The sequence below is a fragment of the Mesoplodon densirostris genome, chromosome 16, assembly GCF_025265405.1.
Source record: "Mesoplodon densirostris isolate mMesDen1 chromosome 16, mMesDen1 primary haplotype, whole genome shotgun sequence".
Lineage (NCBI taxonomy): Eukaryota > Metazoa > Chordata > Mammalia > Artiodactyla > Ziphiidae > Mesoplodon > Mesoplodon densirostris.
The window spans coordinates 81,622,995-81,635,387 of NC_082676.1; the positions used below are offsets into that span (position 1 = coordinate 81,622,995).

A 12,393-nucleotide genomic window follows, 5' to 3' on the forward strand; every position below is an offset into this window, starting at 1 on the left:
TAATTAACAGGTTTTTCTAACTTTAAGCGTTTTACATTTTGAAGCCTTAATTTAAGGAAGGGATGAAACAATGCAAAACAAACCCATAATCCCAAATGTCATAGATGAATTTGCAAATTTGAGAACTTCTGCACATTTTTCATATGACAACGGTTCTGTCTCTCATATGACAGTGACCACGTGGGGCTTGGCCCTGCTTTATTTTGTCCCCTTTCCTAATATACTCCCTAACAAAGCATGTAGAAACCTAATTAGAAAAGCAACATTTATTTTTGGAAGTGGGGACGAACTACTTCTCTCTTACATTTTCTCTGAAAGTCCACTGGGATATAAACCATTAGTATGAACTACTGGAATATGTATTTGCCTTCCAGTAAAACTGGGTCTTTTAAATCTCAAATCTCCCCATTTCAACAACACCTCTCTCTTTCTTCGTCTGCATGAACAATGTCACGGGAACCTCCCTGATAAGATGATGCCCTCGTGGACATATTGGTGGATGATGCTTGTAGCATCAGCTCAGACATCTGAGTTTAGCATGTTGGGAATGGCAGACATTTAATGGATGCTCCTAGAAAAAGGAGCCAGGGGAGGTCAAATAGGTAGGAGGAGACACAGAAGAAGGCAGTGTTGAAAAATCTAGGAGGAGAATCTGCAAATCTATAGAGACAAAGTAGATTAGTAGTTGACAGGGGCTGGAGGGAGAGGAGACTGGGAAATGACTGTTAATGGGTACAGATTTTCTTTTTCGAACAGTGAAAATATTCTGAAATTAGTGGTGATGATTGCACAAATTTGTGGACATATTAAAAACCACTGAATTGTACACTTTAAAACAATTTAAAAATCTTCTTTAAAAAGTTCAGGAGGGAAGACATATTGAAATATGAAAAACTAGTTAAACACATTTAATACCAAAGAAGATGAAGAATTATTGAAAGGCTATGGGCCTTCTTGATTAGGAAGCCAGTGGTGAGCTTGAAGAGAGTAGTTTCAACAGAACAGTCACTCCCATCTCTTCTTTCTGCCCCATAAATAAGTAACTTACAAGGTTATTCTTTCACATATGTTTATCTCATTCTTGGCAGAATGTCTGATGATTCTGCAAGTTCTCGAATGTGCTTGCTTTATATACGCTAAAGGATGAATTTTAGAAACTTTGTGTGCTCATGTTCACTGATGTATTATAAGTGCATCATTCTTCCTGCCCTTCTAAAACCAAACCTGTACTACACAATCAGGTCATTTCATATTGTCTTCATGTGAAACATCATTTCCAATGGCTCTAAATGGAACAGGCATTACCTTCCTTGAATTCGCACAATAGCTTTTAGTGGTATGGCTGTGTGCCTGGTTGTTCGCTGTGTCTTGTGGCAGCTCACTGATGGAGTGCTGCTGAGCTCGTGACCCTGGCTCAGCCACATGTAGTCTCTGACCCACGTTTACTTGATTTGTAAACTGAGGGTAATAAACATTAATCTGACACCTCCTATGAGAAAATTATATGAAAATGTTGTGGAAGGTATTAAGCAACCGTAAATACATTTTAATAGACATCATGTAACTGAAGAGACAGTTAGTCCTTTATTGCCTTTTAGCTCTAGACGGGCATAGGACCAGCCCCCCCTTAATGCCTTGTATATTGGATCACAGCCTTCATATACTGTGATGCGCAGTGTAGAGTGTATACATGACTGAGGTCTCCCTTGCTCAGTACTAATTGGTTGAAATGAATACTGTTTAAATGAGGAAAACCCAGTATCACACCATGATTGACTTCTCTATTGCCTTTGCCTTTTAAAAAAATTTGTTTTATTCTGTTCTTCACTTAGGTTTTCCAAACGAACCTGCTGCAGTCATTGCCCTCAGCACCATTAAGGAATGGCTGGCCAAGAATCAGCACCAGGTAGGAGAAAAACACCATCAGTGAGCATACAAGATGCTGGAATTCGGTGATCAGTTTCCAAACGGCAGATACATTTATTCCATAAATATCAAGTTGACCTAGTCATTGAGCCAAAGCTAGCTGATGCTGCTTCATTTGGGTTACATGGGTGATTGAATATTTTCCTGTAATTAATTGACTGAAGGGATTATGTTGATTGGTTTCAGTGGTGAAGATGGGCAAAATGATCAGATTCATTTAGCCATGATCTCATTTTTATGTGTTTAAATAATATGGATTTGTGTGTAAAGGAGAGAACAGGGTGGATTTCGTTACGATGACGAATTCAGGGATCATCTGGTGCTATCTTCCTTAAAGAGTTAAGTTATCTTTGTTGACAGGGGATTCCTGGTGTTTGGTAATTTTTTCAGTAATCTAAGATCTCTTTATAACTAATCCCTTCTATAAAGTGACTTCTGAGTGTGACTTCTGAGTGTGCTGTTGGATAATCGATAGCTAAATCGTCATGATCAGGACAGCAAATAGGTTTCACACGACACACAATGTTGTGCATTTTTCTTCCGATTTTGGTTTTCTCCTCATATACTCACATGAGTGCTGTAAAGAATTTTGTTCCATTTATGATGGCCCATGGATATAGCTTTCTCCTCGGTTTTCACTGGATTATTTGGAAATGTTTGGATATGGAAAGAGACTATGGGCGTTTCCTAATGAGAGATAGCTCTTGGTGCTCTTGTGTGTTTAAAGAAACAGCAGCATCATTTTTGCTAATTACTGTAATTTCAACATTTTTAAAAGAGACACGAACATTGTGAATTTCAAGTAGAAGTAAAGACCGCACGGCTAAACATACTTTGGTGCTTGCTGTTTCTTTTCCTCTGACTTTGAAAGGTATACATATGACAACTTCAATTTAGAGAATAACTTTAGTAACCTCTAAGATGCAGAAAAAAATAACTAAAATAGCCAGTTTATAAAACATTTCCTTGACATGTATTATTTTATTTTCACAACAATCTTACAGAACCTCTAGGATAGGTATTGCTGTCATTATCCTCATCTAGAATCAAAAGGTTAAATGACAAGCTCAAGGCTTTGGAGTCTCAGAGCCAAGAGTCTGACCTGCCTCTCCTTGGAATGCCCCTGAGGCCAGGGAGAGATGTTCAGTCCCTTTGAAAACGGGTAATCTTCAATATGTCTCTCGGTCATACCAAAGGCTCCTGGACCATCTGCTTGGCAAAAATGTAGTGTTTCAAAGTTGAAAACTAACAAGTGAGCTGGTATATTGGTATAAATTTATCATTTCCACTAAAATAATAATCCGAGGATATTTCCCACTGTTGGAAGTTCCCATGTGCCATCTTGGCATGTGATGGGAGTAAACATAACTATACAAAACATCAAGGAGTTGATGACGAAGAGCAAATGTGTTGGTCACATTTACAGCTCAATGACAAATTTGACTGATAGACTGTCTCTAAACTATTCAGAAAGTTATTTTTCCTAGATGTTTGTTAGCTTAGTGTTTCCTACTTAATGTTTTTTTACTCTGATCTCCTTACTAGCCTATTCGGTCTTTGAGTCCTTTCTTTTGCTTTCATATTCTTTTCTTGCTCATGTCTTCGTTTCATTGTAGAAAATCTAGATAATTTGGATTGAGAAACACAACTTAGTTATTGCCATTGCAACTAAGAATGAAGAATGTGTGAGTTCAGAAAATCAGGAGAAAAGAATATCAGAGTTGGCTATTAAAAAAAAAAAAAATTGACAGCATGTGGCATGATAACGTTTCCTAAAGCTCCCAGTTTTCTCAAGCAGAAACTTTACTAAAGAGACAAGTGAGCAAATCAAGGGGTCATTACGGAAACGAGCAGCGGAAATGGGGCACTGACTCCTACTTCCAGGTGGATGCTCTGCGTTATCATCTGCAGTTCCATGCATTCCTCATTTGTCATGCCGTCTAAAAACACCGTTCCTTGTGAAATAGTGATTTCTTCACTCCACAGTCCTGAGGCACCCCTTTCCTATCAGGAAGTTAGCCTAAGCGGTGTTTCTACAGTGCCCGTTCTGTTGATCCACCCTAGGGACTCACATGCCACCTGGCTATCGGTCTATGGAGCAATGTATGTATTTATACGTTTTTCCATAGATAGCAGAAGAATAGGATGTCTTTCATTTTTAAAAGCCACAAATAGCTTGATACTGGGAGTTGTTTGCCCATTATGGAGGTCACGTTCAGTGATTTCAAATACCCCAAGGGGGCAAACATCCCACAGCTCAGAGCGCTTGCAGTTAAGGCTTCCAGGAAGTCACCTTAGGGGGCAAGGCATCTAAGATGAAGATTCCAAGCTGGAAGATCAGTGGGTTTCCCGGGCACTTTGAAACCTGGAAACCCTAAGGTATTGTACTAATCAGGCCTCAGTTATAGTGTGACACAAACCTGGAACCCCCACCCCTCTGCCAGTGATAAAGCAGCTGACAGCTGGGCAGAACATGGCATTCTGGGAGCTCTAATTAAAGCTGTGGCCATGGGCAGCCGTGGTTCAGAGGAGAGGTTATGGTTCACCTGAGACCAGGCCCCAGCTGCATCTCTGCAGATCTTTGAGGATGTCATTTTCCAGAAACCTTCCCATTCATTTACTTCATGGGAATTCCCTAATCTCCCCTCTCCTGCCCACAGACCCCTCCTCCCCAAGCCGACCCCCTGTTCTGGGGTGGAAACACTTAAATGGAGGAGCCTCTGGTTGATCTTTGAAGGCCCTCTGTAGGCACCTGGCTTGACTTGGGGATCACTGGCAGGGAGGACCCCCAGCTCTGCATTTTCAAAACCAAAATCAGTTTTCTTCCGTGTAGGAGGAAGGTGGAAGTTCTTTCTCATTGAATGCAGATTTTGGACCTTTGCCTAGCATAGAATACTTTTTAACTGTGCTTTTAGCATGAACAGATTGTTGTTAAAAATGTGAAATATCATCTACTTGTCATTTAAATTGTTTACTCTGTGCCTTCCAAGGGAAACATGACCCTTGTGGTATTGCTGTTTGTCACTTTGGGTAGCATGCCTACAGATGTGGCAGGCCATCCTGAGATGCTGTGTGTATGTGGCAGTGTGGCACCGCGACAGACGCCCAGCTCTGTACCTTGTTGTGAGCCCAGGTCCCAGGCTTTATTACCCAGTGTGGTCTAGGCCCCAAGGTCAACTGACAGCAGCCAGAGAGCAGAACTAGTTTTGGGCTCATCGTTGATGTTCTTTAGAAGTTAAGAAACTGGTTTCTGGCTTCACTGTCATCCTCCCCTGCCTTCCAACATTCAGACACACAATCCGCAAAGTATCGAAAAGGGTGAACACATTCCTCTCCCTCAGAACCCAGAATTGGGAATCCACTGAAGACAGGCACAGTCAGGCTCCTAAAAGTTTCATCCGCTGTTCTCGTGCTAACTTGACAAGATCAGGGTCACAGCCACTTGCTTCCTCACCACAGATCACAGAGGAACCGTTGCACTTTAGCTTCTGGTGCCAAGACTATTTTATTCCCCTTCTTGGCAGAGGTTTTTGAACATATGCAGTGTTAAAAATTGTGTGTCACTTTTATTTCAGAATCATATTATGGATCACCAAAAAACCCCCCAAAAAACAGTGTGAGGCCTGCCTTATGTCACTGACACAGAACACCTTAGGATCTGTGTGGTTCTTAACCGGGGGTGGGGGTGGGGCTTAAATGAAACATGAAATGATGCTTACATTTCTGATGGGAGAATTATATACTTCACACCAAGTTTCAATTCCTGTGGACGATTGTTTACAGAAATGCAAAACAAGCACCATCCTTCAATTCTGCAGAAGACAGTGGTGTGGTTAACGTTCAGAAATCTGGAAGGCGCAGATGAGGTGCCCCGTGTTCTCCTTGAGGGGGTGTCTTCTTATGTCTGGAAGCATCGTTTGACTATCTGTGCTGGCCTTAGTTTCTGGAACAATTTAAGTTTAAGATATGTGTGTATAGAAAAACAAATTCCATCTTAAAATCTTCACGTTCTGTGCAGGAATGTGGTTATGGTACTAATACCCATCATCCTAATATGCTGCTGTAAAAATGTATCCTTTGACTAAGCCCAAGGCTGGTCTTCAGGTGGAACCCATGATGCTTATTGCCTGTGACATAACGGAAGAAAAGTATTCCCAGACTTTGCGCGTGTGCCGTGTTCCTTTTGCTCTTCAAGAAACCTCATGACTTGCAAACAGTTTGTTTTCTCTCTCCATCTTCTTTCTTCCCTCCCTCCCTCCCTCCCCCTCTTTCACACACACATGCATTCACTCCCCCACTCACTCACTCATACACATAATACTTTTCCATTCTCAGGCTGTCTTTGTTGAGGTTTGTGACAGTTACATTGGTGGTCAGATGTGAGTTTTGGCTCTTCATCTTGTGATTCTAAATACCCATTGTCAGAATAAAAGCCAACAAAAGCTACCCAAGGTAGCTTCAGCCTTGCTTGGTGGGAGACAGTGTTCAAGCGCCAGGTGTCACCATAGACTGCCCACCTGAGAGCTTGCCAGGGGGCAAATCCACTTGCCTCTCCATCCCCACGCTGCTTTAGCATCTATTCCCAACAGGCATGCCTGAGTTTTGCAGCCAGAAATTAGAGCCTCTTGCTGTTGTTTCTGGGTTTCATAATCCTGTTCCCATCAGTAAGAATCACAAGAGATGGAATCATATAAATTGTGCCGCTATAGTTAGTGAGCCCCCTGCCAGTTAGCCAGTGTGCCTAGGGTAGGGAGGGCTTTACTCAGACACTTCCAGGCATTGAGGTAAGGATGCCCAAGCACCCTTTTCCATAATCTAACTACGTGGACAACTCTTTTAAAGTCTAATGATCCTTTTTCTCTTAGCAGGGGATGTCTCTATAATCAAGGCCCCAGGGTGCTCTAGTGACATCAACCTACAGTCCCAGGTAGTTTAGGGGTTGATTTCTGTGCTGACATATAAATAGCACATGTCCTCCTCTGCCAGCCATCCTTAACCCAGTGCAGTGTCCATTATGCCCGCATTACTTTTAGATAAATAGAATGTAGAGGGAACCTGAAAATATACTCTGTCTTGGGTAGGGGGGATTATATTAAAATAGGATTATATTTAAATAGGGTAACTCATACACATATATACCGCCACTGAGTCTGGGGTTTCTAGGAAGAGTTCTAGGAGATGTAAAGTAGGGATGTGAAGTAGCTAAAGAAGGGAAACCAGTGTTTTCCAGCTCTGATGTGTCCCTTGACTTGTGTTTGGGACACATACTATTCATATTTCTATAACATCTTCCCAAAACTTTCTTCAAGGTAGGTGTGTTTATCTTTAATTTTATAGATGTGGCAGTTAAGATTCAAGGGAAAGGAAATTCCTAAGGTCAACTGGTTGGGTACCTTGGTGTTCTACTATAACCCTGCTTCTGTGCCCAGTGGCAATTATTTCAAAATAACCAAACTCAGTCACTCAAAGTATTCTACATCTGTGAGCATGGGACCCAAAATCAGCTGATGAGAGTCTTCTCTGGGAACTTTTTTTGCAAACTGGAGTTGGGAAGGGAAAATTAGAGCCCACTTTGGTGGTGGAGCAGGGCCATAGGAGCAGCCAGTGGTCATGTTCCCTGCCATCGTTTTTTGGGGGGTGGGGATATCTACTTTAGGAGGATATTTTGCTGAAGGTGTCACTGATTATTGGGGAGTTTGAAGAGTCAACAAGCCCATTTTGCTGGCTTGAGTGAAGAATCACAACTGAGGCAAAGTGTTGGTTCTTTTAGCAAAACAGAATAACCTCCTATTCTTAGTATTAATATCTCAAGCTAATAATTCTGAACTAGAGAAAAGGAAAGGTTGAGAGTAATTTGGAAGTTTGTTCCCCCAAACTGCATGTTTTAAGTAGTTTATTCTACCCCTTTCACAGAACTCCTCTTATGTGGAACCATTGCTTTCAATGGAATTGCTCCAGGTCTTTCAAACATGTTGGGTTGGGAAAAAAATATTTAGGGTCACTGTTCTCAATAGCAAAGTGAGTAAGAGCTCTTTTAAAAATGCAGGCTTTCACTACTTACTTTCATGCAGGGGGCAAATCATAAGCTTGTTTATTTTCTGATGGCTGTGTCTTCCTCTGTATTGTAACCTTGTGGTAAAGAAACATGTGAATTTTAATGGAAGCCAGTACTGGGTAGAAACCAAGAATAAGTAGCATGAGACAGGTGAAGTAGAGATTCTCTACAATTAATATTTAAGTGAACAGTCCTTAAAAATGGAGGAAGAGGTTTGCTCAGATGACATGAGCAGAATGTTTCTAGAATTGAGATTTGTGTTTTTGAAAGAAGATGGGTCTCTGCAAAATATGAGTTGGAGGTCCGGAGACTATAGGACAACTTCCAAGCCTGCAGGATTGTATCAAGGAGGCCACCATGTAATTGTAGCTCCTCACCTCTTTCACGGAGCCAAAATGAGACTTATGGCTACTGGAAGTTGGGTGGGAGGAGGTAGGGTGCAGTTCACTACTGGCTATTAGTATCCGAAAGAGGGAGGTTGGTATAAAAATTAGAACATTGAATTAAAAGTCAGAAAATTTGGGTTCTAGTCAGATTAATCTATTCTCTTGATAACAGTGGACAGTTAAGTCCATCTCTTGGTACTCCTCATCTGTAAAATGGAGAATGTGGGCCATGTTTCTTCCAGCTCCAGAACCATCACCACTGGTGTTGTCTTCTGGAGCAGTCCCACTGATTTAGCCGCAGTCATGTCTTTGCCCAGGTCATCATGGCACAGTCAGACCAACAGAAAGCTTTGTCCTCTCTGATTCTCCAGGCGATGCCCCAAAGATCAAGCATCATTTACATTTGCTGTCGGATGCCTTTAAGATGATCCTTAACTTCCAGATGGGTGTATCTTTAGAGTCGGTATCAACAACCTTGACCCACTTAATGTAGGAGAAGAGGCTTCCATGTTGCTTTTCTGTAAATGATCTGGATTATATGGTGGTTTCAAAGTAGACAACATTTAAAACTCCTTATGAAATTAAATCTGATTATCCAAATGTTGTGACATTTTTATAAATAGAAAATACACTTCTGAGCATGTGGTTGGATCTGCATCTGACACAGGGATAAAAATGACACTGAGAGGTCCTGCTGAAGGACATTCTACAGCCATTTTTGTAAGCTGAAAGCATGTGCCTTCCTTCTTGCTGGGCAGGGGGGAAAAGCAACCCTTTGCCTTGCTCTCCACTTGAATTGAATAGGACTCATGTGCTGCCCTGATTGAATGGAAAATCAGCAATCCTGCCACTGTCATCTAGCTCAACTCAGGAAAGAACAAGAAAGATACTTTCTCATTCTGGTGGGGTTAAATGATTTGCCTGTGAGAGGCAATCTTAGCCAGATCTCTGCTTTAGGTGGAAGCTGTGGCCAGATGTGTAGCCATCTCATTGCTTCTCCTAACACATTTGGACATAGGGGTGGCCTCTGTGGAAACCGTACCTCCTTTGATGGTGACACTGCTATTCAATACAGTAAGAAACGTGAATAGGTCTGGCAAAGACATCATTTCTCCAATCTCTTCGCTCCTCATCAAAAAAAACATACTAGAAAAAACTTAATGAGAGTGGACCTATGGACATACAATTCAGTTTAATCATGGACAAAAGCTAAATTGGAGGAGGTAGATTGTGAGCCTAGCGATAGACTTGCTAACATGTCCCCTCTCAATCAGATCAAGTTCTCCTTATTTCTATTCGTGGACTCCTTAGAAGTCCCATCACATGGAAACTTGAGGGTAGAGAAGAAAACTGTAGTGTCTTCAGTCTACACCAGGAAGCCTCCACCTTTTAGTGAGGAGACTGTTAATTTGCATGAAGCAGGGAATAGAAGGATATTGGAGGATTTACGATTTCCTGAACTTGTGGCGAATCCAAGTTGCTAAAGGCTGGTCAGAATGAAGTGCTCACATCTGTAATCCTGAGTTTGAAGACCTTAGCCAAGGAAGGTTGATCCTGACCTACTGATCTTAGACTTGGTTCTGCAGCAAGGGTTGCAACCACCTGGCATGTAACCTGCTGGGCACCAGGGCAAGTGATGTCCTATGGTGAGGAGGTGCTGCCTATGTGCACTCTCTTAAAAAAAAAAAAAAAAAAAGACAAGAAGAGAGATTTTTAAATGATGCGATTTTATTTTCATTTTTACAGTAAACCTTGGCATGAGATAAGAAATATGAATTCATTGTTCTTCCAATTGGTCCAGATTCTCCTATATTTCTTAGCTTCTTTCTGCATCAGTGTAATGAGAGTACATGAAGACTTTTTGTTGCTGTTGCTTCTCTGACATTGCTCCTAAATATTAGCCAGAAACTTCATCCCTTGCTCAATGGGGACTTTAAAAGCTCCAGCAATCTCTCCTAAATCTGGAGGAAAAACGGGCTTTGTTGAACATATTGAGAGATGTGTCAGTTTCTAACATAGGGCCTTCCTAAAGAAGTTTAAAGAATAATTTTGCCTGTGTGAATTTTTCACTTTATGTGCTGACTTTACAGCCTGATCAAGGCATAAGAATAACTCAACTGCATTTATTTTTCAACATAATTGTTGGCTGTTTCTAGCCAGTAGATCTTCCCTTAGTCTGGGCTGTTTTTCCTGCCTGGTTATACACAGAAGAGATTGCCTAATGACCCAGGCATTGCTGAGCTTGTTGGTAAGACACTGACCTGGGAATAAGGAGATTGCAGGAGATGCTATAACCACTCTAGGACTGTTCTTCATCTGTAAAATAAGGTAAAAATTACCTAAGAAAATGATTAAATCAGGTACCAGCACCATAGTCTAAATCTACTGCATTGCCATATCTGGTAGGATAGCAGCCTATATTTTAAAACATTTCTCCAGCTAGTGGTTGAGAATGATTAGATCAGTTACTCTCAAAGATCTTTTCCAGCTAGAAATACTAAGGTGCAAGCTCATATTTATTCTCCTCAATGTGGGAAAGGGTCTGCTGAGAACTGAGAGTAAGTCTCCCTCTAAACCAGCATGCAACCGACCTTCTAACAAGGGATTAGGAGCCTTGGTGGGGCTGTATTGTCTAGAAGGTACCAGAGTGGCCACCATAGCCTTTTCACTGATGAGCACTTGTTTTTTCCATCCTATAATCCCCTTTGACATGGGTTGACAAATAAACAATATTGATCATGTCTACATATAACATGTAACCGCCACTTGCATTAAATATTCATGGGATTTGCTAGCCAGCTTTCTGTGGCACCCTACACGTAGTAGGGGCCTTTTTCTCTCTTTTAGAAAGCATTTTAATATATTTCCAAAATCTTGTTTATAATAATCATGGTCTCTGGATATGTGCTCGTATGCCTCCATGCATGAGATATATTTAATAAGGTAGTTAAAGTCATCAATGTATAGAACCGAATCATTATTTGAGTAACTATTATATTCAGATGGCAGGTCTGTCTCTTGGATCTTGTATAATTATATTGGTTCCTGAAAAACCTTTTGAGAATAAAGCGCTCAGTCATATGAAGCAAATTAGTTCTCCTTGGGCATGAGGCCACCATTTAGCAGGGTTACAAGAGAAGATTTTCTGATTGGTACAGTGTTGTCCTTCACGGGAGCCTGTTTACACCACCCACCTGTGGATTGGCCCCTGGACATGCAGATATGTGTCACCCACAGTGTTTCCAGAATCTCCTGCCACTGACAAAATTAACTCTCTTTAAGGAATTACAAAATAAACCATTGTACTAAAATTCATTGCTGAAAATACTAACCATCTTAATATCTTCTGCCCAGAATTCTGCTCTGAAAACAATTAGAGCATGATGGGCTGTGTGTTTGACAGACCAAATTGAGCTACAAATGACCTGGGTGTGCTTCAGTTAAGCACAGGGCAACTTAGGAATGTATTAAGTTGAGTAATCATCTCATATGTTTTCCCCCGGGTTCAGTGACATCTACAAAGTTCATTTTTCTAAGAAGTTTTTCTCTTTACAAATTTAAACTCCAGGGAAATAGGATCCATATGTTCCTGATTCATTTGCACCAACTCATCAAAATATTCTTTTCCTTATAAGTTATTGGATGTCTGCAGAGGATTTCGACTGTTTTTTTATAAGTTCTTTTAAGCCTTTCTGTCTAGAGGCAGGAAATGGCCATTTGCCAGCATCGAGTGAACCCCCCAAACAGTCATGTTCTGTGCAGGAGGCAAAGGAAGAAGAAAATTCATCCCTTGCTTCTAAGTACAGTTGAATAATGATTTTCCTTAGAGAGTGGGGATAAATGGATACTCTGGAATGCATTAGTAGATTTACTAAATGCGTAATTTAAAAACATTCCATGAGGTGGTTACAGCAGGAATGGGATTTACATTGTCCCCTTTACCAGTTACCTGTGAAACTCTTTAGAGCAGTTGGTTTACCCAGTAACACAGAGCCTTGACCTAAGTGAAGCGTGAAGTGTCTTCAG

General features: G+C 41.1%; 1 protein-coding gene across 3 annotated transcripts in view; it reads left to right on the top strand.

Moving 5' to 3' along the window:
- Window positions 1-12,393, top strand: part of MACROD2 (mono-ADP ribosylhydrolase 2) — a 1,992,245-nt gene that overhangs the window by 1,449,157 nt on the left and 530,695 nt on the right. For all 3 annotated transcript variants that reach the window (XM_060078113.1, XM_060078114.1, XM_060078115.1), the window contains exon 8: window positions 1,833-1,906. In XM_060078113.1, the coding sequence (XP_059934096.1) occupies window positions 1,833-1,906 (74 nt within the window). The remainder of the gene's footprint in view (window positions 1-1,832; window positions 1,907-12,393) is intronic.